The following is a 26700-nucleotide window of genomic DNA, read 5'->3' on the forward strand; positions in this document are numbered from 1 at the left end:
CTGCCTCTTAGTTAGTTTGTGAATTGATTTTAATATTTTATTGATGAGTTCTGAGGCACTTCATGACCTGGCTGCTGTTGACACTGGAGAAATTGAGCCCACACACCAAAAATCCTCAGATTCTAATATATCGGAAAAAATCCCGATCATTGTTCGTTAGACAATCAGTCCATCGACGTAAATTATTATCAGAATTACTTAACACTCTCCTGTTTCAGCCTTTTAAATGTGAGTATTTCTTTGTTTCATAACAGAACAAGTTGAATATTTTGGGGGAGTTTGAAATTTGTAGATGCTACTTTGGGCTGAATAAATTTCTGAGCCTTTATATTTTTTAAGCACTAATAATAATCAATAATGCTGTACATAGCAAGTTTAATCTCATATTTTATGGAAATGTCAAACTGTGTACATTTGTAAGTGTGTGAAATTCTCTGTACAAATCTGTGCAACCTATACACAAATATGAGCATGTATTCACGTGTTAAATCTATCTGCATGTGCATACAGTTGACGGGTTTTACCTGACAGACGTCGGAGCGGATGCCAGTCTTCCAGAAGCCCTGACTGCTGAGCTCCACTGTCACCTCACGGCGCATAGTGTTCTTCTGACGGATCTTCTGAAGAGCTTCCTGCCAAACAACCAGGCAGTCAATTATTGATCCACTAGAGTACAGCCTACGGGGACAGCTCGCATCCTCAAAACTCCGCCCTCGTGTCCTCCCCTCTTTCACTTCTGCTCTCCCACACAAACAGACAGACCAGCACATGCAATACAATGAAACAAACTGACAAACCTAGAGCACAACAGTGGACAGAGCCAACGGGGTAGGTGACAGGCCTGCTGGTCCTGGCTAATTGAGGCACCGCAATGGGTCGGCATGGCTTCAGTCCTAGCCACCAAGGGCCGAGGCACCTGCCTGCCCATTAGGACCACCACACAAGAGCCTAGAGGTACCTCCATGAGCAGCAGCAGAGATCATTACACACACACCACCATGTCAACCCTATGGTAAATAACTGGAAATCTAGTGGGGTAGTGGGGGAGGGGGGTGAGAGGGGAGTCTGAGACAAGAGGGTCCTACAAATAACAACCAAGATGGAAGATTTATTGACAGACTGTGCCTCTTAAATGTGTGCACACGCATGTGTTTCACTCAACTGAGACGCTATCGACTCTGTCTGAGTAAGCCGTGATCTGCCTAAAATGGAACGCCAGGAATTTTTGACTCGCAGAGGAAATAAGAACAACAAAGGCATGAATAAATAATGCCATCCTACTTTGAACCGCGCATCAAAGTGAACATGCTCCCTCGTGCACAACGCACGCACGCGCAGCCACACACACAAATCTTCCCATGGACAGCCTGCTACAGTACATGGAGAGCAGTAATCACACAGAAGTGCAAAGTATATGTAAATACTTTATTATGCAGGGGTTTCTGTGGGGTCAGGGAATGGACAGAAGTATAAAAAGTAAATATTAACTAGGGATGAGAGGTGGAGAGAATAACTTTGTGCTGGTCAAACAGAGAAGTCATAGCACGTTTGACTTTTCTCCTCACACCCTTTAGCTGAGAGGAGTGCTTGTGTTTTGGATCAGGCTGAGGTCAAACATCGAGGCCTGAAATTCAATGCCAGTGGAAGGAAAGTGCACTTTTGTTGCACGAGTGCTCCTTATCCTTACTTGTGCTTTTACAGGTACTGTTAACGGCCTTTATTATTTATTCTCATTGTCTTTTTCACACTGTCTGAGCAATGCTGACGCAGTGGTAGGTGGTGTAACATAATGCCTCTATAAACTGTATTAACTCTACAATTTTTTAAATATTTTCTGCAGTAGATAATACTGGTTTCATAAGCATCAGCTTGTCTTTGTCACACATCAGGTGAAAAATACAAGCTGACATCTAACAACTAGAGTTGGCAAAGTCAAAGATTACAGCCAACAGTCGACTATCACAAACAACATGCGCCTGCATAAGAGTAAAGATTCCAACATTACCAGCAGGCGGCAGTCGTCTGTATTGGTGATTTAAAAGGGAAAGCGAAGCGAGGACTGCAGATCATGTATGAAATATTAGTGTTAAATAAGGCACCACTTCTCATTTTGCCCAGTGGCCATTTGTGGTAATGCCCCAAAATTGTCCACAAACCAGGGGGCCTGGTGGCTCAGTGACAAGAGCACTGCGTTGGTATGCAGATGGCCGTGGGTTCGAATCCCACCCCAACAAGTGTGGCACCGCCCAACCACAAAGGGTGCTAACAGTTCCGAGCCCGGGGAAAACAAACAAGAGGGTTGCGGTAGAAGGGGCATTATACGTGTAAATCGTTCTCATTGGCTAAAAATGTATTAAATTATTTTCATGAAACATCACAATTTTTAAGTCTATGGAGGAAGCAGGGGTGAGCAGATGGTCTGTCACGGCCCTGGATGTTTCTGGTGACTCTCCTGACCTTCCTTACCATTACTTTTTTCAAGTCAACTGTCATTTGTTCAGAAAACGTACCCTCTCTTCTTCTTTTTTTTTTTTTTTTTTAACACCTGCCTTTTACTATGGAGATTCATTGTACTTATCTTAAGTTGCTATGGACAAAAGTGGTAAATGCATTTTAAAATGCATTTTAACCTGATCCTTTCCGTAAGCACCACCTAAAGACAACATTTTATTTTGATTTTACAATAATAACAGCAAAATACTCATTAGGCTGTTTGCTCTTTGTAAAACAGACAGAAAAATGTGTTTTATTTGCTTGTTTTGGCATTTATTTTTCCTGCCAGGTTGATGGGGAATTTTTTTTTTTTTGTGTTATGTTTTCAGTATTTTAGCTGGTAGGAGCTTTTGTATGTTTTTTGGTAAAACTTCAAGAGGAACAATTCTTGTGGAGAGCCAGATTTAAGTGTCTAAATCTCAATATTGAGCAATGGCAACTATGTCGCACTGATAACACAATCCTGATAAACACATCCCAATCAACACTGCAGAAAACTTGTGTAACTTCTTGTGTAACCCAACTGGAAGCCAAACTTGAAACCAAAGGAAAATCTGTGAAATGAGTTGGAGATAGCTTTTCAATCGTGCTCCTCATACAGCTCAGCTGTGTTTGGCCAAATCTGTAAGGAACAATCAGAGCAAATCCCCAAATCCTCACTTCGAGCTGATAGAAAAGACTCAATTCACTGCGAAAGTACTGACTCGGGGCTGAGACTTAAAGATGATAAAGAACACATAGAGATAATAAAGTAACATACTTTTGTATTCACTTTCATTATAGTTACAAAATATGTTAAAACACATTGTTACTTCATCACTATGGGTCATACTGCATTGAATATTAACCAACACGAATGAAAGATGATTTTTGAGAAGTGAAGTATTTTCTGTTGACAAAATCAGACTGTGTGTACGTTTGAGAAGCCCAGTCAAGTGCTTGGCTGAGGGACTCGCACAAAATCCATCTGGGCAGTACACACAGACAGTCTGTATGTCCTTCAATGCCATGCCATCACCGCCCACGCACACACACACACAACCCTCCCTGCTCACAGCATGAAGTCTGGAAATGGGTGCAGAGGCGTACACCCTGGTGTGAAGGCCAGTTCTTGCCAAGGCCCACAGCTCTGGTCTCTGTGGAGCTCTGTGAACTCCAGATTGATCACAGAGGTATCGAAGAGCCAGTTGGAGAAGCTCCACATTGCTGTAAACACCTCTGAGTCTTAATAGTAGAAAACACCTATCGGAGGAAGTTTATGCATTTAGTCTTTCACTGAAAGAGCATTTACACAGGAAGCTTCAGTGTTCCCTCAGGCATTAAATAAGCAGTGAAGCCACACTGCCACTGCATTGAAGAGACACTGACATGGCTAATGTTTGTGGTGGAGCTTGATGGACCCAGTGTGTGGACCCAGTGTTTGGGTTCACTAATTGCTCCGGTGCAGGTTGACAGTAGGATTGTCAGGGCCTGTTAGCTTTGGCGAGCTACCTGGGAAACAAGCTAATTGAGCTCCAAGTTGTTGCTCATTACTGTTGCGGAGTGTATCAAACAGCCCAAAAGGAAGAGACTGGATCTGTAGCACACGCAAAGCCTGGGAGCGAGGAAAAACTGTACCTACTGTAGATAAGTTACAGCAGTGCCTACGGGAGACATGTGCTTTCGGCTCTATCAGGCCACACACAGCACCTGTACCCTGTGATTCCCCAGTGCCTACATGGTCATTACTCCACCAAATCTAAACCTTTTCCATTGTTGGTCCCTGTAGGTGGTTTGACCTTCACACTTAACTCCGGAGAGAAGTTACTGCCGCTTTAGTCTGAGCTGTAAATTTATCTGAATTATGCATTAAAGCACATTTGCACATTTTTCAACAGTGTCTTAGAAAAAATAGTTTGGTGCCCCGACAAGCCGATGATTTGTTTAAATTAGACAAATGTTACCTTCAGATAAACATATTTTATCTGCAAATGACAAATATAAGCACAGGGAATGGTTACAGTGAATATACTATAAAGGCAACAGATTTTAACACAAAAACATGGACCTAACTATGTTTCCCAAAACAAAATGAGGGAACACTAATAATATCTGAACCACATATGAACCAGAAACTGTGCTGGAGGAAAAGGTATAGCATTAAAGAAAGAAAGAAAACAATGTGATATTAAATAGTGGTGGATAATGAAATCAATTGTAAAGGTCAAACAACATAAACTAAATAAAAATAAATATCTTCTCTTTACTCAGACTTTCATAAATACTAAGTAGGGTTAAGGGAACAGTAAATACTGTTAATATACAGTATATCTGAAGTAATTTTTCAGCATAAAGCGAAACATATTAAAAGCATGGGGTCTATACTATACTACACATCTCACTAGGATGTGACTAAAGCCCTTGACGCACTATTTAAATATTTCTCTTAAAAAATTTAAAAACACAACTAGACAATACTATGTACGTTTTGTATTCTTACTTGTGAGTATCCTTATTAATTTGATGCAATATATCAATGAGTTCCAGATAAGCAGCATCTGAATCAGTGCACTCAGCAGGAATAATAGTGACAGTAGTGTGAGCTTTTCTCTTGAAATCAGTGAGTGTGAATCTCGTATTTCTGCGTAAGTACCATAACCCTTTATATCTGCAGCAAATGAGTTTCCAAAATAGCTAAATTAAAAGTGCGTTGCACACAAACAAGTACAGGCCACCTGCTAAATGTAATAAAAAAAAAAATCAAAGTGTTTGTTTACTCTCAACCCACCTCTCTCTGTGTCAGCTTCTGCTTGTCAATCTGCTTGACCTTGGGGCTGTTGGCCAGCAGGTGGCGTAGTTTCACGTAGCTCTTCCACAGCTTCTGGTACCTGCCAACAGTAAATAAGGAGGTGTCAGGCTCTTAGGAGTCCTGCTTTGCAACAACAGATCAGTATTTCATCTGCATTCTGCCTGATATTAAAGATAATTTAACACTTGCCTGCAGCCATTACAGCGTTAGCTACTTGGGATCGAGGTTAATGGACACATACAATTATTTATTTATTTGGTTATTTATTTATTTATTCCTTGTTAAAAAACTCCACAAAAGCTCTAAGTCACGAAACATTTGACCAACCCCGTGTCACGGGGCAAGAGCTCTCCCATAACGTCCTCATTTACTCTAAAACCTAATTGTCTTCGCTCTCATTTGCATCTGAAAAGAAGCAGGGAGTTATCGGCAAGGTGACATGTAGCCACCATATGAACCACCCTCCACCCCCTCTCTCTTTTCAATCAGACCTCATGATTGATGCACTGAGGGCCGAGTGTGACCGCTCTGCTCACATTCAGGAGACTTTCTCCTCATTTACCCAGAGTTATTCAATTATGATTGGAGGGACGGAGGGGGGTAAGGTGGTGGGGGTTTGAGGGATAGGATGGTGCATTGATAGAGAGAGGCATTAAGAGTGAAAAGGAAAGAGAGGGAAAGGAGGAAGGGATGAAGTACGGGGGGGGAGGTGGGGGTCTACTGTGGAAGAGAAGAATTATAGAGCTTTAATAGTGGGGACTTCATTAGAGACTGAGACGAGGGAATGAGACGGCTTTACTGCCCCGATTATCAGCTCACCACCACCTCCGCATTGAAGCAGCCTGTGCGGACGGGAAACACAGAGACCAAGAAAGAGAGAGAAAGTCTATCCAGCCTGGGAGGCCCCCTCGTTCCAAATCCACTCCAATGACCTTTCCGCAGATCCGCTGTCTGCTCTCAGGGTAGCACTGCCGCGGCTGCACATGCTTTCATTAGCATATGCTGCCTCTTTCTTTTTCCTTCACCCACCCTCTGCTGTTTCCTATCATCAGCCTTTTGCAGACATGGCATCTACAGTATTACTGGCATCATCTATCAGCTAATGTAATGTTTTATAGCTTTTATTTGTTTGTTGTTGTCATTTTTCTAGCAAGTACGCAGTGGCTTCAAACATCCTCAGATCCTTTAGCTGTTTTGATTTGTTGTGTTGGAAATTTCATTTGACAAAGGAAAATAAAGTCAATTATGTTCATTAATCTGCAAGCAATTAACCATAAAGACAAAGTGAAAACATGTTTATAGAAAATGCAGCAAACTTAATAAATCAAAAAACTGAAAACTCTTCACAAAAGTGCTTCAGGACCTTTACTATACAATTTCTGTAAGCCCCCTTAATAACAATTTAAGCTTTAAGTGTTCTTGGTTAAGCCTCTACAAGCTTTGCACACCTGGATTTGGGCAGTTTATCCCATTCTTTCAGACAGATTCTCTCAAGCTCTCAGATTTAATGAGAAACGTCTGAACTGCCATCTTTAGGCGCCTCCACAGCAGTGCTATGTGCTCAGTCATGATGGACGGCCCAGGTCATGTGCAACCTCGAGCAGGTTTTCTTTAAGGACTTCCTTGTATTTCGGCACATTCCTCTTTCTCTCAGATCTACCCAGCACCCTGCCCATGTTCATTCAACATTTGGTACAATGGTAAAATCCAATCAAGTTCTAGACACAAAAGCCAAAGCAAAGGCTCTGGATGCTAGATTTTAGATCTAAAAATCTTATTTTAACCTAACTGGTGGACTGCAGTCAGCATGGGATGCACCGACCAGTCTGCATCCCAATGTGACCCAAGGCACAGGGTCAGCAACAAAGTTTGTCTCCCCCTGTTTATACCACATATACCATGATATTGTAGCTTCATGTGAAAATTTGGCAATTTTATTAAATTTATATAACAATTTACAACATATTAAACTGGGCAAATGTCTCATTCGGTGAGTGAGAGGGACTTAACATGGTCAGCTGGTAAAATTCAATCATCCAGTGAAATTTTCTAAGTCCAGAGGACATTTTCTCTGTAGTTTCTTTATTTATCATGATGAACACAAAGGATGCGCACCCTTGTTTTTCAGCGTGGGCACGTTGATTTTTCTATGCCAGATGCCCTTCATTCTGCAACCCTCCCATTTTATCTGGGCTCGGTGGGACCGCACCTGGTGGGGTGGGTGGGATTTGATCCCACAACCTTCTGCATCCCACCCCGATGCTCTACCCCTTGAGCCACCAGGCCCCCAGTCTAGTCTAATCAACCCTGTAAAATTATGAAATCAATGTTCCTATCAATATTAGTACAGTATTTATTATGTTTTATCCAAAATACAGTTTGTCCAATACAATGACGAATTTGAGTGTGTGAAAACTGACCAATCAGGAGAGGCCATTCCTCAACAATTTAAAATCAAGCCGTCTATTAAAGCAAAACATATTTATATAATTCTTATACTCAAATTTATAACAGTGCTATCAGAAGGCAAAACACTCCTTGCATTTAATAGCTTTATCATTATTTACGCATGTGATTCTGTAGTCTTTACATGACCTGTCATAATAGGCCCGCACTTAAACACCAGAGAGGCAATGAACTGCCATGCATGGGGAGCTGAAACCTGGGGCTGCAACAAATTAAAGACTCAAAAGCTGTGCAGAGTTCACCTTCAATGTGCAAATGATTTCTGATGCTCAAACCAAACAACAGCCAATCATTTCATCCACTCCTCTCAAGTATGTTGCAAAACATCAAAGAACGTTGAGAAAAATGGAGGACTAAAGGTTTTTGTAAATTTTTAAAAAGACATGGACAGAAAAACTGATTCACGTGGCAAAACACGGCACTCACGGGATAATATTGCACTGTGAGAAAGAAGAAAAACCCGTAATGCTACTGCCATAACAATCTTTATACAAAACAAATGTGCATGTGAGGGAAGGGGTTTTGCCTTCTGCTCTCACTTTTGGTATCATTTTCTGTCCCAAGCCTTCCACCCTGCTCCCTTTTCTTTACATTCCCTGACCTCTGACATGTCGTTCTTGCCTCTGCAGTCATGCTGGAACTAAAAAAACTTGAGTGGCGGCCCTGAACACAAATGCCTCCAGTGGCCAGTATTAAGGGAAGACGACAACACAGCTTCTTTAGTCTCCTGAGTTAATATATGCTGCTGCTGTGTCCAAGACTCCGCTCTCTGTGGCATTGCAGCTGCCACAATCAACACAGACTCCTGCCCTCGCTACACGCATCATTAGCAGTGGTAGAAATCCTTTCCACTGGTCTCTTACTACTCGTTTCTGCATCGGCTAATGATGTCCCAGTCCATCCATAAATTTGTCGTTGTCTCTGCTTTGAGAAGTTTGACATGGCAGCAGGGTGCACAGGGATGAAAGCGCTCAATGGACAGACGGCTAAAATGTAGCGGCAGGGGAGAACACATTAGTCGGAGGGAGGAAGCAAACTAGGTCTGTCTAAATGGATTTCCTAATGATCATCCTCTTGTTTGTGTCTTCATCATCACCCTTTTCCCTCTGCCCCTCCTCCTGACTGTTGTGATTGAGACCAGATATTTGAGTTAAAAAAGAAATCCACAGGTTTAAATTTAGAATGAGAGCGCAGAGGCCGAGTTGTGTACCGACTTTTGATTGGTGTTTGACGTGGTGCTGTCACATCTTTCTGAACACCTCAGAGGCCGCCACTGTGATGATCTAATATGCTGCTTTTGTTAATTATGCAGCAGCACAGTACAGTATTCCCTGCTGCAGCCCTGTGGCTCGCACGTAGCATTACTATTCACGAGACATAAACCACAGCAGCTCCCATGGCAGAGGCACCCAGAGGAAACACGGGACCCTGTGACGATGCATGTGAAAATGTCACGCTGCTCGTTTTCTCATCCTTCTATTTATCTCCCCTCCTCTTCGACATACGCCGCTCTCGTCCTCCTTGACATGCGACACGAGAAGATTCTGCTGTCAGCGTCCTGGGAGAGTGCCGGTGAATAAGGAGTAGAGCGAAGGAGGGAGACAGTACACAGCGGGTGGGAGCTATACGGGGATACAGCCGTACTTGGTTGGGTGGTTGACATTTATGTGTGTGTGTGTGTGTGTTTGAGATCTTACTGGGGGTCTCCGGCATAGCTGAGCTGAGCAGGACGGATCCCGAAATGAACAATGATGGGGAAGGTAATGACATCTGGGTTGAACTGCTCCCTGTCCAGTTGGTCAATTCGCACTGAGCTTGGTTTCTAGGGGGAGAAGAAGCAGGTAAAGTGAGTCATCCCACAGTATAAATAGATTTATTTACTTTTTGCTTATGTGAATTAATGAAAAAAATAATTTAACGGTACTCAAAAATCAATGTAGCAGCCTGAATCCTTTCAAAGCCACTGTAACTACAATCCAGCCATTGTTTAATCAGCTGCTACCAATATGTGAAACAAATATTCCACACCAACAGGTTCCTCTGTCAAAGGAAAGTAACGAGAGGAGGACTGAATCCTGGCCTGTAGGGAGCACACAACTACGATACAGTGTGTCTGGTACGGTTAGCTAAGTTCTGACACTCTTGTCAGGGAGGAGATTGACAAGCAACACGTCCTCAGCTGACTCCCAAATCACAGTTGGCCTGTCAGGCATTATGCGAGATCAGAGGAAGGGGCTGCAGCATAAGGCGTGATGAGGCGCACACAGCAGATGGCTCGAGGTTCGGGCTCACCTTGACATCAGCCACGCTCACTTGTCACAGCCTACATACAGACGTTGATTTGAGGGCAAGAGGTCACCAGCCAACTTTGATTCTGCCTTTAAAGCAGCATAATCAAGTTTGATTTGTTTGATGGAAGGTTTGATGATTGCCCTGTTTACAGCCCCCAACACAAACATGCTGTAAATGCTAATATTTATGCTAGCACATTCAACATCCACGGCTTCTTCGCCTATGCTACTTTACACAACACAGCCGATTGAAGGTTGATGATTGTGCCCTCATTTGTCTCCCATGTCACTGTGTAAACAGTCACTTGAATGTGCCGAGCTTGACTGGCAGTGGAACCTTCCCTTTGAAGTATTTGAGGACCTTGACATAGAACAGCTGGGATTTCACAAAATAACATGGTATATGTGGAAAATGCCTTTTGACTTCGAAAGGACATTTCATATATGTTTTTAAATTCATACCTCACAGTACATTTTTCTCAAGAAATTCTAAATTGCTGATTACTCTTGGTCTCAAAACAATTATTCAACTAACCAAAAAATGAATCATTAAATTATCTGTCAACCATTTAATGTCTGGTTCTTATTGCTGTTTGTCTTTTCTCATTTTTAAATCATTGTGAGATGGATATTTTTGGGTTCAACTATTGGTTGTACAAAGCAAATAACTTGATCATACTGGGCAAGAAAGGAAGAACTGTGATGGGGATTAACTACTGTATGACATTTCTGATGAGCTAAAGGGCTGAGTGAAAAAAATAATTCCAAGGTCCACAACTACAATCGGTGACAAGTTACACAAACAATGTGAATGTAGAAATGTACCAACATCACATAACACTCAAAGTGATTTTACTGCTGCTTGTTTCCACAATCCACTGAACTCACTGAATGAATGTAAGGAAAGTGTTACTTTCACTTCTTTGACTGGCAGATCAAACCTAAACCTGAGACTAGGGATAGAAGATTATTCAACGCCCTCCTATCTGGAAACAACGGCAGCAACCATTCAGTCCTGTCAGGAAGAGCAGATGACTCCATAATTCACCCGCACCAAAGGTTACACAATCATATTGGCTGTTCATATGCAACCTTTTAGTTAGCACTGGCACCCTCACCTTTACCCAGACACAATTAATGTACATCCTTTAAAATATGGGGCAGACAAAAAGGTTAACCAACTTCCTTGTGGCATAAAAGCGTCAGCCCAAATAGTGTTGATGACAGCAAACGCCCTTGGGGATAATAGGTGAGGTTGCTCATGTCACAGACTAACAGGAACAGCCTTATTCCTGCAGCGTCGGGGTTGGGGGGGCGACAAATGCCCTTGAAACGCCAAGCAAGGCCACCTCCTGTCGTAACAGAGAAGCTAAGGCCTCACCATGCCCGGGTTGGTGACGATCATGCCCTTGCACTCCTCCGCGTATTTCTGCCACTCCAGCTCCTCCCACTGCAGCATGTCTGCTATCTCCTCTGCAGGGACCAAGGGCTTGCTGCTGCGCAGCAGGTAGAGCAGCACCTGATGCATGGACAGCACCTCCTTCCCTCCATCTAGGACAATTGAATAAAAAGAAAAAAATACACGTCAAAACTTAATGCATGTATGAAGTGTAGAAAAAAAAAACGCAAGCTACGGTTTGGAAATAAACAAGCTGTGACTTTTGCCACGAGGGAAAATGTTTCATTGAGTTTCCACCAGATGCATTCTTCTGCTGTTCAAAATCCTTGGCCTAAAATCAAGGTCGATCTTGGAAAAAAATCTTTTGCTTTTATACAAAGACCTCGCCCTGCCTCAAGTTTTTATCCAATATTACGTACTATAAAAATGTCCCCATGCGTCGTAATCCATTGTTGGGAAAACACAAAGTGAATGCAGTCACTGACACAAGGTCAGACGGCATATGATGTGTGAAAGCACATAAAGACACGCATATGGAATAACATTCAAATCTGTGGACGTACATGTGCAGAGTAGTACATGCAGGCAGGCACAAGACATGAAAATCTCCGAGGTCAAACATAGTCAGCTTAATAGACCCTCATGCAAAATTTATTGGCCTCCATTTACAAGTGTTCACACAGACAGACACACAAAAATCCATTGCCTGCTTGATGCTGGAAATACATTAAGACAATAATAATGCAATAGTGCTGTAACTTCCAAACACACCATCATCATGCTCTCACTGTAACACCCTGTCTCATCTCACTCTCAGTCTACAGATCACACCACAACCATCACCATTGGATGGGTTTTTTTTTTCAGTGTGCTTTTGTTAAAGAAGCAGATAAGTGTTTGTTGCAAACTAAATTGGGAGAGTTAGGAGAGAAATCGTTTTTTTTGATGGAAAGAAGGTAGGAGGCACAGCTGTCATAACAAATACAGTAGCACTATCATAGTGCACCAGCACCATCAAGTGTATCAAAGATGAATACCATGTACCTACACAGCAGCTCAGGCTCGGCAAGAAAACTTGTCATCTTCCTAAGAATACATGTATCAACATCACTGTACACAGAGGTGTTGGAAGGGAGTGGAAACATGCAACATTTCTTCAGTGTTGTCTTCTGTTCTGTGTTTAAACTGGATAACTGAACTGTCACCACCGACCACCAGAGGGAGACAATGAGTAAAAGAAACGGAATGTAGCTTTTACCAGGTAAGAAGCGGACAAAGCGGGGCATGAAATGGAACCGCTGGCATCCAGAGGACTCTCCGTCATAATCAGGACCTGAAAGAAGGAGCAGAATTTTGTTGTTGTCAAGATGCTTCACAAGTTTAAGACTGTGACCGTAAAGTTAAGGTTTAATAATATAATAATAATAATTTCTTATCTCCAATGTTATGTGTCTACAGGTATAAAGAGGTTTAAGACTTTTTAGGTTCTTTTTAGTGCCAATTTGAATTAAATGTAATTAAATTTTCTGGGAATGCACTGCCAAACACAGTTAGGTCAGGATGAACAGTAAGTTAATATGACAATAATTGGTTGCGTGTGGAATTCCACCGCCTCGACCCCATCGTGCCATGTTTAAAACACCTTTGACAGTGCAATTTGTTTTGTATTTCCAGGTGCCGGCTATTTCCCCACAATGGGAAATAATTATTCTCAAACCATTTGTACTTAAACTTGCATTTTTCTATTTCCATATACTAACTAGTTATCGGGCTGTCTTCCAACACCTCAATTTAACACTGCCTGCATGCCCAAAATAGCAATTCTTCTTCTCCTTCCTCAGTCTGGCAGACTAAAGAAATCAATCCAATCTGAATTTAATGTGTGTTTAATTTATAATTGTTTTTTTTTTTATCAGCCTCTGCAAATTATCTTTGGCTGTAATTGTGACTTTGTTAAAAGCAGCTCACATTTACAACCAAAGCTAAATTATTGCAGAAGACAGATAATTACAAAGGCTTGACACACTTTTTTCCACCAATGTATTGTAAACACAGATGTCATCAAAATAGCATGTACATGCCATTTCTGCATTACACAAGCTTCAATTTGCAACATGAGAATATTTCTATTTTCACTTTGACCTGTTTTGCCATCAAAAAAATAAATAAAAATCAACTCACAACAACCCTTCAATGTTTGGAAATGTGAAGCTGCCACCATTTGTAAGTGTAGTGTGTAGCAAGAACTACTTGCAAATTGCTTCCTGTGAAACTGGGGCCCTTGCTTTGTGATTCATACTTGTCAGATTCCAGTCGTACAGCTCGAGAATGTCCTGGAATAAGTAGGAGGCAAACAGCTCCAGGCCTTGAACGCAGTAGTTCTGGACACGAGAAAGAGGACAGTGTTTGAGAGAAGCATTATGGGAGCATACAGTACAAACAGACTAGAGTACCACCATAACGTAGATATGACTGATAAGTAAATCCAGTTCTCCGACTTTATCACATAAGCCACCTTATTGATGTAATCAACCTCAGCAGGTTGAAAAAGAATCTCTTTTCCCTCTTCTAAAAGGATTAGCACTTTCACTCACCCAGCCACTGAGGTGTGAGGGTTACGTGTGGCTCAGCTGTGCTCAGACTCAGCCGTTTGAGATAAAAACAAAAGGGGTGAGAAAGGAGAGCGAAAGAGCTGGGAGATAAAGTAGGGTTTTTACTGACCTCCGGTGCCATCTCCTCTATGAAGTGAATGGTGTAATCTATGTTGAAGCGGATCACACGGCACAATGGAATCTGTGATGATGAAAGGAACAGAGGACGATGAGAAGAAAGGGCGGACAGACTCATTACCATGGCGTTAGGCGGAGGTTACATCTGCTCAAGGAAACTCATTAAAACCTCATCTCTAGTGTGGAACGTACCCAAAATGACGCTCACAACCATTATGCATGTAAAGGAAAAGTATACATGTTTAAGAAGTCGCACAACTAATTTGCATAAACGTGTGCAACCTCTGGGCAATTTGAATCCAGGCATGTCCAGCAAATCTCACGCCTCCGCATGCATAAGCGTGCACCTGATTCTCGTAGATTAAGTAAGTCAAACCTTGCTAACCAGATAAGCATGCTCTTTTGTGTTTAATCTCCCTAGTCACACAGTCTTTGTTGTTAAAGCGCGGGGGTCCATTTTAAGAGATTAACCCAGGAGCCGCGTTTGTTCTTGCCCATCTCAGCGGCTAACTACCACCGGGCTAATATCACCAAGCTCCAAGGTTCCTAATCCCCCACACTGCCACGAAGCGTTTACCCCAGCTTTTAACAAGAGCTGCTTAAATTATCCAGTTCAAATCACACCTAATCCTCTGGGCTCTTCTCGAGCTGGATGGATATTGACCAAGTGGTTTATTATTCAGACATGCAATGAAAACACACACAGACACTTAACGTACACAAGCACACACGTAAATATCCTGCCGCAGAAATATTTACACTTTGAACAAATTTTCAAGACACATGGTTTAATGGTCCCCTGCTGATTTCTTCTTCTTCTTTTTTTTTTTTTGCCCTTTAAACCTCCTCCCTGGGATGAAAGTCAGGAACACAGCTCAAATGGCTACAGAGAAAGGGGGGTCATTTTGAGTCTTGACCTCTCTAATGTTTGACAGTCACTGATGGGCCTGTAGAAAGTGAGGAAGAGGACTCTGCAACAAGGTCAGCACTGTGAGAGAGGAGCACTTTGTCCAGGAAACAAAGAAGTTGACCCACAGGCCAAAAAGCCGATTTGAAGTTATTTTTGAGAACAGCAGAGTTAAAGGAGGAGGGGTTATTTCACTTATAAAGCTGTTGGTGGGCCTAGGTGATATGGACTGCAGAGAATCATGCAGGCAGGCTCACACATCAGAAAGACCTCTTTTCCCTTTAGCTGTGGGTGGTTTTGATGCAGTGACTGATTGGTATATACTGTGTGGTCAAAACATTGTGATGAGAATATTTAAATTACATGTTTTATTTTTAATCAAGCTGTATACCCACAATAAAAGTGAAACCAAAAAGCATGATGCTGCCACCTTCATCTTTCACTAAACGATTGGTAAAAAGCAATGAACAATGCTTAGTGTTCATTTCTAGAAAGTCCTACTGCTTCCAAACTTCCTTAGATATTAAGGCTGCTGTGCTCCTGGGACCACTGAAAGCATTAAATATGGCTCTATAACCTCACCCTGACGTATGCCTCACCACACCTTTATTGCCGAGTTGTATGGGGAGTTTCCTTGGACTTCGTGTCTTGGTCTTTATCCTGACAGACCATATGAATTGTGGGACCCTAAATACACAGGTGTGGCAATTTTCCACAGCTTGCGAGTTCCATGGGGAAGGTTTGGATGGGCAAAGTGGCAATTTTATGTTTTTCAAATTTAATCTAAAATACAACGTTTTGCAGATGTAGCTTCATATGAAAAGACAGTCAACTAATGATGATGTATTATTATGGATTAACCAGCTGATCTAGAACCCGTTTGTTTTATTAGCTAAGTGCCTAACATTATTCCTGTGCCATAATTTTCATCTTTATTAAATCTGGACCAAAAATCTATCATCAACAAGTTTGTTTTCTTTTGTACTTAAAAGTACATTTTATAGCATGTTCTTATCACATCAACTTGTGTTATGAATTCGTAGTAGTACTTCGACTTGTACTGGTATAGTTGTTAGGGAAGTACTTGCACTTGTACTTGTACATTTACGTCCTCTTTCCATACCTGAATCCTACCGTACAATGCTAAACCCATTTAGAGAAATGGGGCATAAAGTGAAATCCAATAATTACCAACTAAGGTGGGCACAACTGACCAACAGTGAGCCATCTCATTTTAGCTCCCAACAAGAACTTGTGTGTGTATGTAGGACTCACACTGTCAGACATAAAAAGATGTGCAGTACATTGCTTGTCGTTTTGCTGTTATACATGGATTTAAGTATGAAATGCTTCACTGGAGGAGAAACGTCTGTGGAGAAGTTGTGAACAACTCCTGACAATTGTTCGTTTCACCTATTTAAAGTTGAATGTGATTCTTTCACACAAAATTACTGCATAGTGACACTTACTGCCAAATATGTGAAACCATTTTACTGTTATATTTACGACTAATTGATAATTCAAAGCAGACTTACATTAGTGAGAGGCGTGTGGGAGAAAAGAGAGAAGCCTTCGAACAGGTACTCGTGGTCATCGTATTCAATCACTGTGGGCCTGTCGGTCTGAAACAAAGAACAGCAGGACCACTCGAACACAAAGTACAACACACTACAGCTTAGGTGTGGTGCTGCCAAAGAGCAGCAAAGAGTTTGCTATAGTGTGTAGTGAAAAATTCATACCAAGAAGTTGGTGGGTGGCGACACTGTGATCCTGTAGTGAAACAGTCGACCTGCGTTGTTGTTCATTGGACGACACTTTTTCACGGGCTGAGAAAGAAACAAAATCATTAACTGACACACTGCTTTTCCACTTTAAAACTAGATTTATCACATTGTGTGTGGACACTCAAGAGACGTCATAGAATTTATGACATCCACACAGCCACAGTCTCTCATTAGTGATCAAAACGGAAATTGTGTCCATCACCATTCCCCTGTGGTGTCTAACATTGTCTTTTGTGTTTGTCTTCCATAAACTTAAAGGTTTCCAGTTTACAAAGATATTTAACAGATCTACAAACCAACCAAGTCAATAAAGGAAAAAACAACATGACTTCTTCCCCTGTACAGATAAATGCAGAGCCTATTACTGAAGACCAAAAATGTGGCAATAGGAGATGGTTCAAAACTTCTTTATAATGCTTCTGTCTGCGTTTTCTAAATGTAAGTTCAATAAATCCCATTTTAGTTGCTATTCCATTTTTTTAGGCAACTGTTAAAGTTGAATTGAATTAAAAAAGGACCCGTGAAAGCACTGCGGAAAAAGGTAAATGCAAAAACAGAGTCAACAACAAGCTTGAAATGGGGCATTTAGATGTGTTTCCAGCTACGAGGAAAATGTGACTGCTGTTTAATACACTTTCACCGTTTGTCATGCTCTACCAAAATGTATTTTGCTAGTCAAAGGGAACTTGGATGAAAAAGAGTCAAATCAACAGCTTTCGGCTTGTCCCTTCATGGACACACATTAATTTGACATGAGTTTTTAAACCGGATGCTGTTCCTGCCTCAACCCTCCCATTTTATCCGGGCTTGGGACCTGCACCAAGGTAGCCCTTGATGCCTGGGCGGGGCCCCACCTGGTGGGGTGAGATTTCATCCCACAGCCTTCTGTATCCCAACCTGATGCCCATTAAGCCACAAGGGTGCATATATATATATATTTAATAGCAGGAATTGACTAGAGCAAATATTTACCTTCCCCTTATGGAAGGCTGATGTTACTTTATCTTTATGCAAAATACGCTGCCACAGGTTAATAGACTCATTAAGTAATCCATGACCTTGACTGGTTTCTACTAGCAACCAAAAGGGAAAGCAACAATATTAATTGACTTTGCTGCCTCCTAAACAGCCCTCTCTGTCACTTTAAATAGAACAAGATCACATCTAATCTCGCATCTACAAATCAAGAATAATACAAGAGCTCTGAGATTTGTTGTTCTGTCCAAGAGGCAGGTATGTGGGAGTTCCTGTTCCAGGACACAGTAAGAAAATAAAATGAGTCATGAAATTTTAAGCAGAATTGTAAGCACCTAGCAAAAAATAATCAATGAATCATGGTACAAGCTCCATTTGTTTATTTGGCGTAATAAAATGTTACCTATTGTCCCTTTAATGCAGAAGAAAAAGGCCTCTGTATAGCAATACATTTACGCTGACTAGAATAATGTCCTTGCCCCTGTGTAGCCCAACCTCAAGGTTGTGAAAGGGTGATTTATTCACAGCGTGTCATACCTCCTCCCCCGGGTAGATGCTGTGGCGGATCCCTGTACGTCTGGCCTTGGCACTGCACTTGCACAGGGGACCATCATTCATCTGGACAGAAAGAAAATACGTAAATCAGACACAACTGCTCCACTTGCCATGTATAACACAGAGGCTGCTGAAGATGTTACATTTCCAAACTGCACACTCTTGACCTTTATTTCTCCACTGGAGTTCGGGGGTTTTAAGCTTTCCTCCGAGAGCGAGAGGGCAATGTGGAGGCAAACTGTGACGAAGTGGAATAAATAAAGCTGTTGGCCTACAACTACATTTCTCAGTCATTTTATGGATTTGAGCATTGGAAACGACATTTATTTTAAAAGAAAAAAATAATCTCAAACTGCCTCTTCTACTACAGCAAGAGTTTTCCAGAATTTACTGAATGATTTTTAAAAGGCTCCAAGAAACCTGCACTTGGTGCTACAAGTCTACTCGTACACACACTAATACCCCTACACATTCTTATGTTATACAGTAACAACTGTTGTCCTGTTTTGGTGCACGTGAATGTTGCTTTAAATAATAAAAGGTGACTTCACAGATGCTTTCTATTGTTCTAGTTTGGTGAGTACATGTATAAAGATTTACACATGTACATATTGCAGCTAAGATAATATAATCAAAAAATCTGTGTGTTTCTGAATTTGATGACATTATCTGAGGAATGTTCATTTTCAAATGAAAGAACGATCATACACGCAGGAGATGTTGAACATCAATCTCTCTCTCGAAATTCTACTAAAATTCTGTAAAATATAAGAGCTTAATTTTATAAATTAATGTGGCATTTGATTCATTTCTGCTTTTTTCATAATCAGTTTTCCACTGCTTTTTAAGGCCAATGCAATTCTTAGCCGAGAGTATGTTATTTTTTTACCTGCAAACATTGAGCCTAACCAATTCTTTTCAATCATTTAAGAATGAAAATATTCACAAAGTTTACATTTTTTTTAGGATAGTAACCAATGTAAAGATTTTCCTTTAGTTAGCATGGGTTTAGCAGAGTTACAGATATTAATATTTATTTGGTGTAAAGGACTATATGCTCCAGTGCATGACACTGGCTGAATGAAACCAGCTTCAGTCATGAAATTAAAAACGGGGAATCCAAGCGCTTCACATTCAACTAAAATCAATTTATTACCATTTATTTGATTTCATTTGAACACCATACGGTATGGTATGTTCACAGGATGTAACACAGCAGCTATAGTTTGTCTTCTTTTCTTCATTTAGATTATTAAAGATCATATTTATTGGGATTTACATTCGATTCCATTTATAAACGGTAAAACTGCCACGTGTGCACATATACATCATACCGTCAATGTAATTACAGAATGTTTCTGGTTTTAAAATACAGACACATTTTGTTGAAAGCAGATATCTCTGGGTTGAGACAGACCTGTCCTGGGTCGTTGTACCACAGCTCCTCGTGCAGGCGGTCGGGATGAGCTTTTTTCCTCTTAATCTCAGCAATGACATCAAACACCTCTGAGTCAGAGCTGCTGGAGCAGGTGCTTCCTTCACCATCTGACTCACAGTCTGACTCGCTGCTGCAGTCATCTGGAACCAAAGTGCAAAAAGGTATTTAATCACTCGAACTTTAAGGGGCTGACAAGTGAAACATAATTCGCTTAGCCAGAGCAGGTCTACTGGTTGGGCCGTCTTGCTCAGCTGTGCTCTCACAAAGTCTTATAGAACACAAAGTCTGAGTGAAGCAAAATTTCAAATTGCTTGCAAACTGTGTGCACTCTGCCAGCTCTAGCTGAGGAATAATTAACCATAAAATAGTGAAGATACATTTGGTAAATGTTGTAGTTCATTAAAAGTTCTCCTATTCTAACTGCATCGATGACATTAGAAAAGCAGAACAGTTGCTCCCTTGCTGAGAAGAATCCGCACACCAAAACGAGGATTATAATTTTTACCCAGCTGTATAGTTAGTGGCTTTTAGCCAAGCAGTCTTTAATTCTTATCAGTGTTTTAACTCGAGAACTTGATTGTGAAGACAGTGCCCGGAGCAACATATTTAGCAAATTAGATCTCCCTGAGCGAGATTTATATTACTGCCGTGCTGAAAGAGACAATCAAGCTGACAGCCCTGCAGATAACATCATAAACACCAAACTTAATCTCTGCCTCAGCCTAATGCACTGTTGAGAAGACAGCACATTTCAATGGCCAAAGATTGTCAACAGATGTATTAACCATTTACATATTTTGTAGTTGCTGCATTTATCAAGATCAACTTCAACAAGGTTCATTTGAAAGAGCAGATAAAAGGCTGAATTTACAGATCTGTCACAAGCTGGTGCGTGTCGCAATCGTGTCATATTTAGCTAAAATAACTTACATTCCTGTCCACTGTCAAACTGATTTGCCTAAATAATTCAACAAATGCCAGAATGGTTTTGAGACGCATTCCTCCATGAGTAATTCAGTCACTCCAGACTTTTTTGTGATGGTTGCAGCCAAAAAAAGGCCTGAGTTTGCTGCAAATCTTCTGAAGAAACTTGTGATGCATTGCAATGAATACAATATTGCTCCTCTCCCTGTTGTAAGTGTACCTATCAATTACCTTTCCTTTACTTCAAGAAAGTACTACCAAGCAGCTCTGTTGCACAGTAAGTTGGAAGTTTTGAAGGACAGTTAAGGATGTAGGTCAAATATGCGAAAACGTTGTGGTGATTGGATTCAAGAAGATTGGTTGAATTTGCATTAATTGTAAGCACAAAATCACAAATTCCAGGAGAGACCGGTGCATCCAGCTACTTCACCAGGACTACCCACCTGGATCCTCGTCCAGTTTAGTCTTAGGTGGCTCCCATTTCGGTCGAGCATCCTTGGCTCGTTCCTGTCTCCCACCCAGCTCTTCTTTAAAGAGCTCATAGAGATCCCGAAGTTTACTAGTTCCCACTACTGTAGAGTCTCCCTGAAATAAACAAGTTGAAAAAATAAAGAAGCTGTAGATGCACAAAAGTCTGAATGATACAGTAGTGGATACTGGCTTTTGAAAATACAGTTGAATACACTTTTATGCTATTTTATGGTTTTAAAAGATAGAGTACATTAAAGTGCACATATCATAGAGAATGACCAGAAATGCATGTAAGTTTATAGAGTGGCTATTGGTCTATCCATAATAATGTAATGGGAGACTTTGCAATATGCCTGAAATAACCTAATTATTTTACGTAAGAAGATGTCCTCACAAAGATTAGATTGCTGTGACCTACATTGTCAGTGTCATAGAACATCGGTGTGATTCACCAGCAACAGTAACTACTTTCCACAGGTAGCATCTTCTTCGTCACAGAAGAAAAGACCGACACACTACAGTAGTAAATCTGCTCAAAAAGGGGAAAAGAAATAAAGTTAGGCTCAATCCACTTTAGGTTTAACCTGGGGCAGGTCTCTGCCAGAATGTGTAATTTGTGGAAAAAAGTATGTGAGGACAACTCGAAGTAAGCACAGAGAGACGACTTGTAAAAGGTCAGAGCTTTAGAGAAAAAAACGGAAGTCACGTCTACCAAAAAAGATCCAAAGACATAAAAAAGAATCGCAGAGGGTGAATTGCAAAGGAGCGAGTTGTCTTCTGAATGGTCGCTATTATCTAAGTGACTGAAATACATACAGCATCTGAGAGCTGTAACCTTAGTCTCTAACAGCACCTCAAATCCAAAATTGGTCTGTTAAATTAAGTCTGTCCTCAGTGTTTATTGGCAATGCGTTAAATTGAGTGAACCAAAAGTTACTTTGTTTAAATTACTAATAACTGCAGTAACAATTTTTTAATGGCTATAGTAAGGAGTAAGTAGTGTATAACTACATTTAGATAATACAGCAAGAAATTTGGAGCAAAAGTGCCAACAGTACCACTTGGTCCATGGGGTCATTGGAGAAGTAGTTCTCAGCATGGGTGCAGCGGATCCAGGCAGGTTTCAGGAGTTCCTCCTCCTCTTTCTCATCATCAGCCTTCTCCTTCTCCTTCTCCCGCTCTTTTTCCCATTCCCTCTCTCGCTCTCTGTCAGCGAAGGCCTCGTCGGAGTCTCTACTCCGGACGGACGAGTAGCTGCGCTCTTTGCTCAGTGCTGAGGAGCCCTCCAATCTTCTCTCCTCTTCCCAGCGACCACGTTTCCTTTCTCTGCTTGTTGATCGACTACAAACAACAGAAATGCTGATCAGACATTGGAGAAAAAAATCAGATTTTCATGTCCCACCTACTCGTAGAGAGTTGACCAGCTAATATTTTATTGTTTCTCAAATGACTGCTTTAGAGAATATGATTTTAGTATAATTTTCCCCAACATATTAGAGTCTGCCAGGCACAGAAAGATTCTATATAGAAATATTCTATTTAATATAACCTTGTCATTAAAGGCTAACAGTGAAGGCCTAAATTTAGCAGTAAATCGACAAACAATAATACTCTACACAGCTGCTCATTTATCAGTCACAGTAGTGAGTTGAAGCAGAAACGATGCAATAAAAAAAAAAAATAAATAAATATATATATATATATATATATATATATATATATATATATCAGAAACACCAACATGGTGTTTCTAAAGAGAGATCTAGATTGTTCTTAAGTCGTAAACTAGGTTTCTGTGAGTAAACAATGGACTTTGCACTGCAGAAGGACTGGAAAGTCTACAGTACAATGCAAAAGAGAAGTAGTTGTAGAAATGGCTCCAAATTGACACAATAAATTTTTTTTTTTTTTTTTAATGCTTCAAGAGGTTTAGGGTGTATTAATTTGAAAGGGGTGAAGGAAGTACACATATACCTGCGAGGCCTCTTCCTGTACCGGTCAGGCGACTGGGATCTCCGACTTTCTCTGTGACGGTACTGCTCTCTGTGAACAAATGCACACAGACTTGTAAGAACAAATCATTTCACAGGCTCTAAGAACACTTATTTATATCTGTCTACCTGCTGCGGTCCCTGCTCCTGTGTCTGGGGGGAGTCCTGCCTCGGTCATAGTCAGACCTGTGTCGCCCACCCTCAGGCCTTCCACGCCTGTCTGGACTCCTGCCACGATCTTTCCTCTCTCCAGGATATTCACTTTTGTGCCTATCACCATGGCTACCATAGCCATAGCCCTTCTGCCTGTGGTCATCGTGGCGGTAGGCCCTTTCTGGTGATCTCCTGTGGTCCATAGGCTTTTCATATTTGTACTGCCCGTGCCTGAAACTGTGGTCAGGTTTAAATGAGCTGGGGCTCTGGGTGTAGCAAGGGTTGAATGTGGGAGGGGGGAAAGGAGGGTGCGGAGGATGGGCGTAGTTCATGGAATATGGAGGGTGGTAATTCATAGACTGAGAAGCCATAGGGGGAGGCATTGGTGGATGTGGTAATGGTGGTGGGGGAACAGGTGGCATCATATAAGGAGGGTAGGCATTCTGAGCTGATACTTGGGACCCTGGCAAAGGACCACCTGTGGAGCTGGGCAAGGGAGGGGGTGGGAAGTTTGGTGGAGGCTCGGGGAAGCTCTGTCGGATTGGAGGCTTGGGAAAAGGTGGGCGCACTGGGCACTGGTTAAGAGAACTGGGAGTTTGGGATGGTGCTGGAGGAGGGTACTGCATGAAGTCAGAGTGTGGAGGCATGTAACTGCTGTTTCCATGATAGCTTGAACTAGGAGGAGTCTGTGGATCGTAGTTGTACGGAGGGACGGGAGGCTGAGGAGGAGGTGGCCTCAAGTTGGTGGGGCGGTAGCTTTGAGGGGCATTATGCTGGCCTGTGGGCATCCCTCCCCTGGGACCTCCACGATCCTGATGAAAAGACATAACTGTGGAGAGGACAGAAAAATCAAGTTTAAACTGATATTAAACTGACTTATATCATACAGGAAACCGACTACCACTTAACATTTAGAGAAGACACTTCCACTTTCCTTTGCTGTTAAATCAATGATACAAGGTAGTTAGCAGTACTGAACCATGTTCAAAGAAATGTGGCTCTGTGATGATTTGATGTGATTAACTCGCCTCGATGCATTTTGTTAAGAAGTAATTAGCTGTCGTGATAGTAGTGATTCAACTTTAACTAGTTTAACATTTACATCAGGCAACAGCTAAACGAAGGGCTTAAATGGTAAATTAGTACTCCGTTAGTGAAGCTAACGTTAGCTGCAGTCATGATTTATTAAACGATGCAAAAAATCAAAATCAAACGTTGGACGGTTTACGCAGGTACCTGGGATAGTGTTGCCCGAGAGGACAAAGGAGAAACTCTGGGTCAAAATTTGTATTTGTAACCAACAGCAGCTGCTAGCAGTGTTAGAGCTCCACCAACGCTAGCTAGCCGGTATGTTAACAGGTTAACAGTGTAGCTAGTTGGTGCATCATGACAAAGTACGTGAGGAAGAAATTACCTTAAAAATAAAGAGAACTACGAACAGATGCGTATCATTGCGTCTTCATACCCGATTCAACAACGTAACAATTATACCAGGCTAAAATGCCTAAAACATAATTACACGAAGATGCAAAAACGATCCATGATGTTCCGCGTGGCCGTGTTTCCGGTCGGAACGGTTAGGAAGACGAACACGCAAGAACCAATTGCAGACAGCTGTTTGATTATTAACCAACCAGCAGCGTGGCGGTGTTGAGAGGGGTTTTTCGCCGGCTCGCTGCGCCGCGTCCATGTTTCACGGTGAAGGGCAAATAACCCCAAAACAACGCAATTATTAACGGAATTCACCCTTTCTTGAATATTGTTCAAAAATTGATGTGCACAATAAAATGAATAAATGTTTTGTCAGCTTTGATCCAGTAGTTGCTTTGTTGAAATCACACAGTGACTGAAAAGCTGGCAAAGTTTGGCAGAGAGGAAGCAAATACGAGACTTGTACAAAAATATGAAATATACTGTTTGTGCCCCTGTGCAAAGCCTGCAAAGCATAGACAGTCTGACAATACAAACCCTTTTATATTATTTAATAGATAGGTTTGACGAGGTTAATACATAATGTCTAATACATCTAGCTGGAATTGAAATAACTGAAATGTATTGAAGTGTTTTTCAAATTAGTTTTCTGTTTTTTTTTTTTTTTTTTTTAAATAAAACTGTGTACTTCTTCCATTTTTCCACTGGAGGGCAGCAGATGATTTTTTTTTTATTGCAAGAAACTGTCAATGAATTGGTGCATTATTACCATGGAAACACATCACACATCATTTTTGGAGTTAAAAAGGTTACTACAACACAACAGATACAACACAGTTCATTTTGTGTCTCGAAGCAAATTGTTGTATTCCCAATCAACCTGGTAAACATTTCAGCCACAATCTATCCAAACCTACTTTGATTGAGGAACCCAATAAACGTCTGCTTTGCATTGATCTAATATTGTCATGTATGTTAGTCTGAATACATGACTCACAGCCAGGTTGTTAACCTCAGTGTTTGGTAGCACTGCTATGCCCCCTGCTGTGATGGATGCACAACACATTTTCACTGAATGAATCCGTGCAGAAGAGCAAGGTAAAAGTGCACAAGCCCAGACAGTTTGCTTGCATCTCACATGATCTAGAAAGTAAAGTGCTTCCAACTTTTTGCGATGAGTTTAGGGAAGATCCTTTTCTGTTTCAACATGCACAAAGCCAGGTCCATTAAAAAATACTCTCCTACTTCAACCAAATCCAACATATTTGGAATCCTCTCTTGAATTACAAAAAGTATTTTCAAATTGATTCTCGGTTAATGGGTTATATGTGTGTGTCTGTTGTAACTGAAAAGATGTAACATCTTTTAGGCTCATTTGTGGGTAAACGTTCACATCAACTATGCTCATGGTCTGTGATTGTCCTATAAGATTGCAAGGTCTAGGTTTTAGGCGAGCAGCAGTTTTAGGATTGTGGCTCAGTTGGTAAGGCAGTCCTCCACGGACCACAGGGTCAGTGGTTCGATGTAGTCATAATGTTATGGCTGATAGGTGAATATTTATGGTTGACATGTACCTGCTGTAAAGACACAGGTTAGAGTGTCCTGGGTGTTGCTTACATTGGAGTCAAAATGGTGGCCAGTTTCACATTAGAATTTTGCTTTAAACTCTAAAAACATTTAAAAAAAACTTAATTTAAAGTTTGCAAACACAGCAATTTGGTTAGGCACTAAATAAAGACATCAGGGTTCGTAAAAAAGTTTGCCTTCTTCCTAACATCATACTAAAACAACAGTTGCAGTTGTTTCATATTGGACGTGAAAGTCCTGTGCACCATCCTCCACCACGCATTGATGTCTCTTGGCTGTTTTTAATGGTCGGTGCGAAAAAACTCTTTCACAGGACAG

General features: G+C 41.3%; 1 protein-coding gene across 3 annotated transcripts in view; it reads right to left on the minus strand.

Annotated features, from left to right (window-relative positions):
* Nucleotides 1-24930, minus strand: part of drosha (drosha ribonuclease III) — an 83859-nt gene extending 58929 nt beyond the window's left edge. For 2 of the 3 annotated variants that reach the window (XM_067485828.1, XM_067485826.1), the window contains exons 1-16: nucleotides 24779-24930; nucleotides 23341-24193; nucleotides 23195-23263; nucleotides 22279-22561; nucleotides 21193-21334; nucleotides 19805-19965; nucleotides 18370-18450; nucleotides 16813-16899; nucleotides 16609-16695; nucleotides 14159-14230; nucleotides 13737-13818; nucleotides 12696-12770; nucleotides 11420-11589; nucleotides 9445-9569; nucleotides 5261-5360; nucleotides 525-632 (exon numbers count right to left, since the gene is read on the minus strand). In XM_067485828.1, coding sequence (XP_067341929.1) covers nucleotides 525-632; nucleotides 5261-5360; nucleotides 9445-9569; nucleotides 11420-11589; nucleotides 12696-12770; nucleotides 13737-13818; nucleotides 14159-14230; nucleotides 16609-16695; nucleotides 16813-16899; nucleotides 18370-18450; nucleotides 19805-19965; nucleotides 21193-21334; nucleotides 22279-22561; nucleotides 23195-23263; nucleotides 23341-24191 — 2493 coding nt within the window. In that variant the 5' untranslated portion in view covers nucleotides 24192-24193; nucleotides 24779-24930. Of the gene's footprint in view, nucleotides 1-524; nucleotides 633-5260; nucleotides 5361-9444; nucleotides 9570-11419; nucleotides 11590-12695; nucleotides 12771-13736; nucleotides 13819-14158; nucleotides 14231-16608; nucleotides 16696-16812; nucleotides 16900-18369; nucleotides 18451-19804; nucleotides 19966-21192; nucleotides 21335-22278; nucleotides 22562-23194; nucleotides 23264-23340; nucleotides 24194-24600; nucleotides 24746-24778 lie in introns of those variants that run through there. The other variant, XM_067485827.1, reaches the window with a different exon arrangement.
* Nucleotides 24931-26700: the final 1770 nt, after the last annotated feature.

Source organism: Channa argus, chromosome 19, assembly GCF_033026475.1.
Source record: "Channa argus isolate prfri chromosome 19, Channa argus male v1.0, whole genome shotgun sequence".
In the NCBI taxonomy this organism is placed as follows: Eukaryota; Metazoa; Chordata; class Actinopteri; order Anabantiformes; family Channidae; genus Channa; species Channa argus.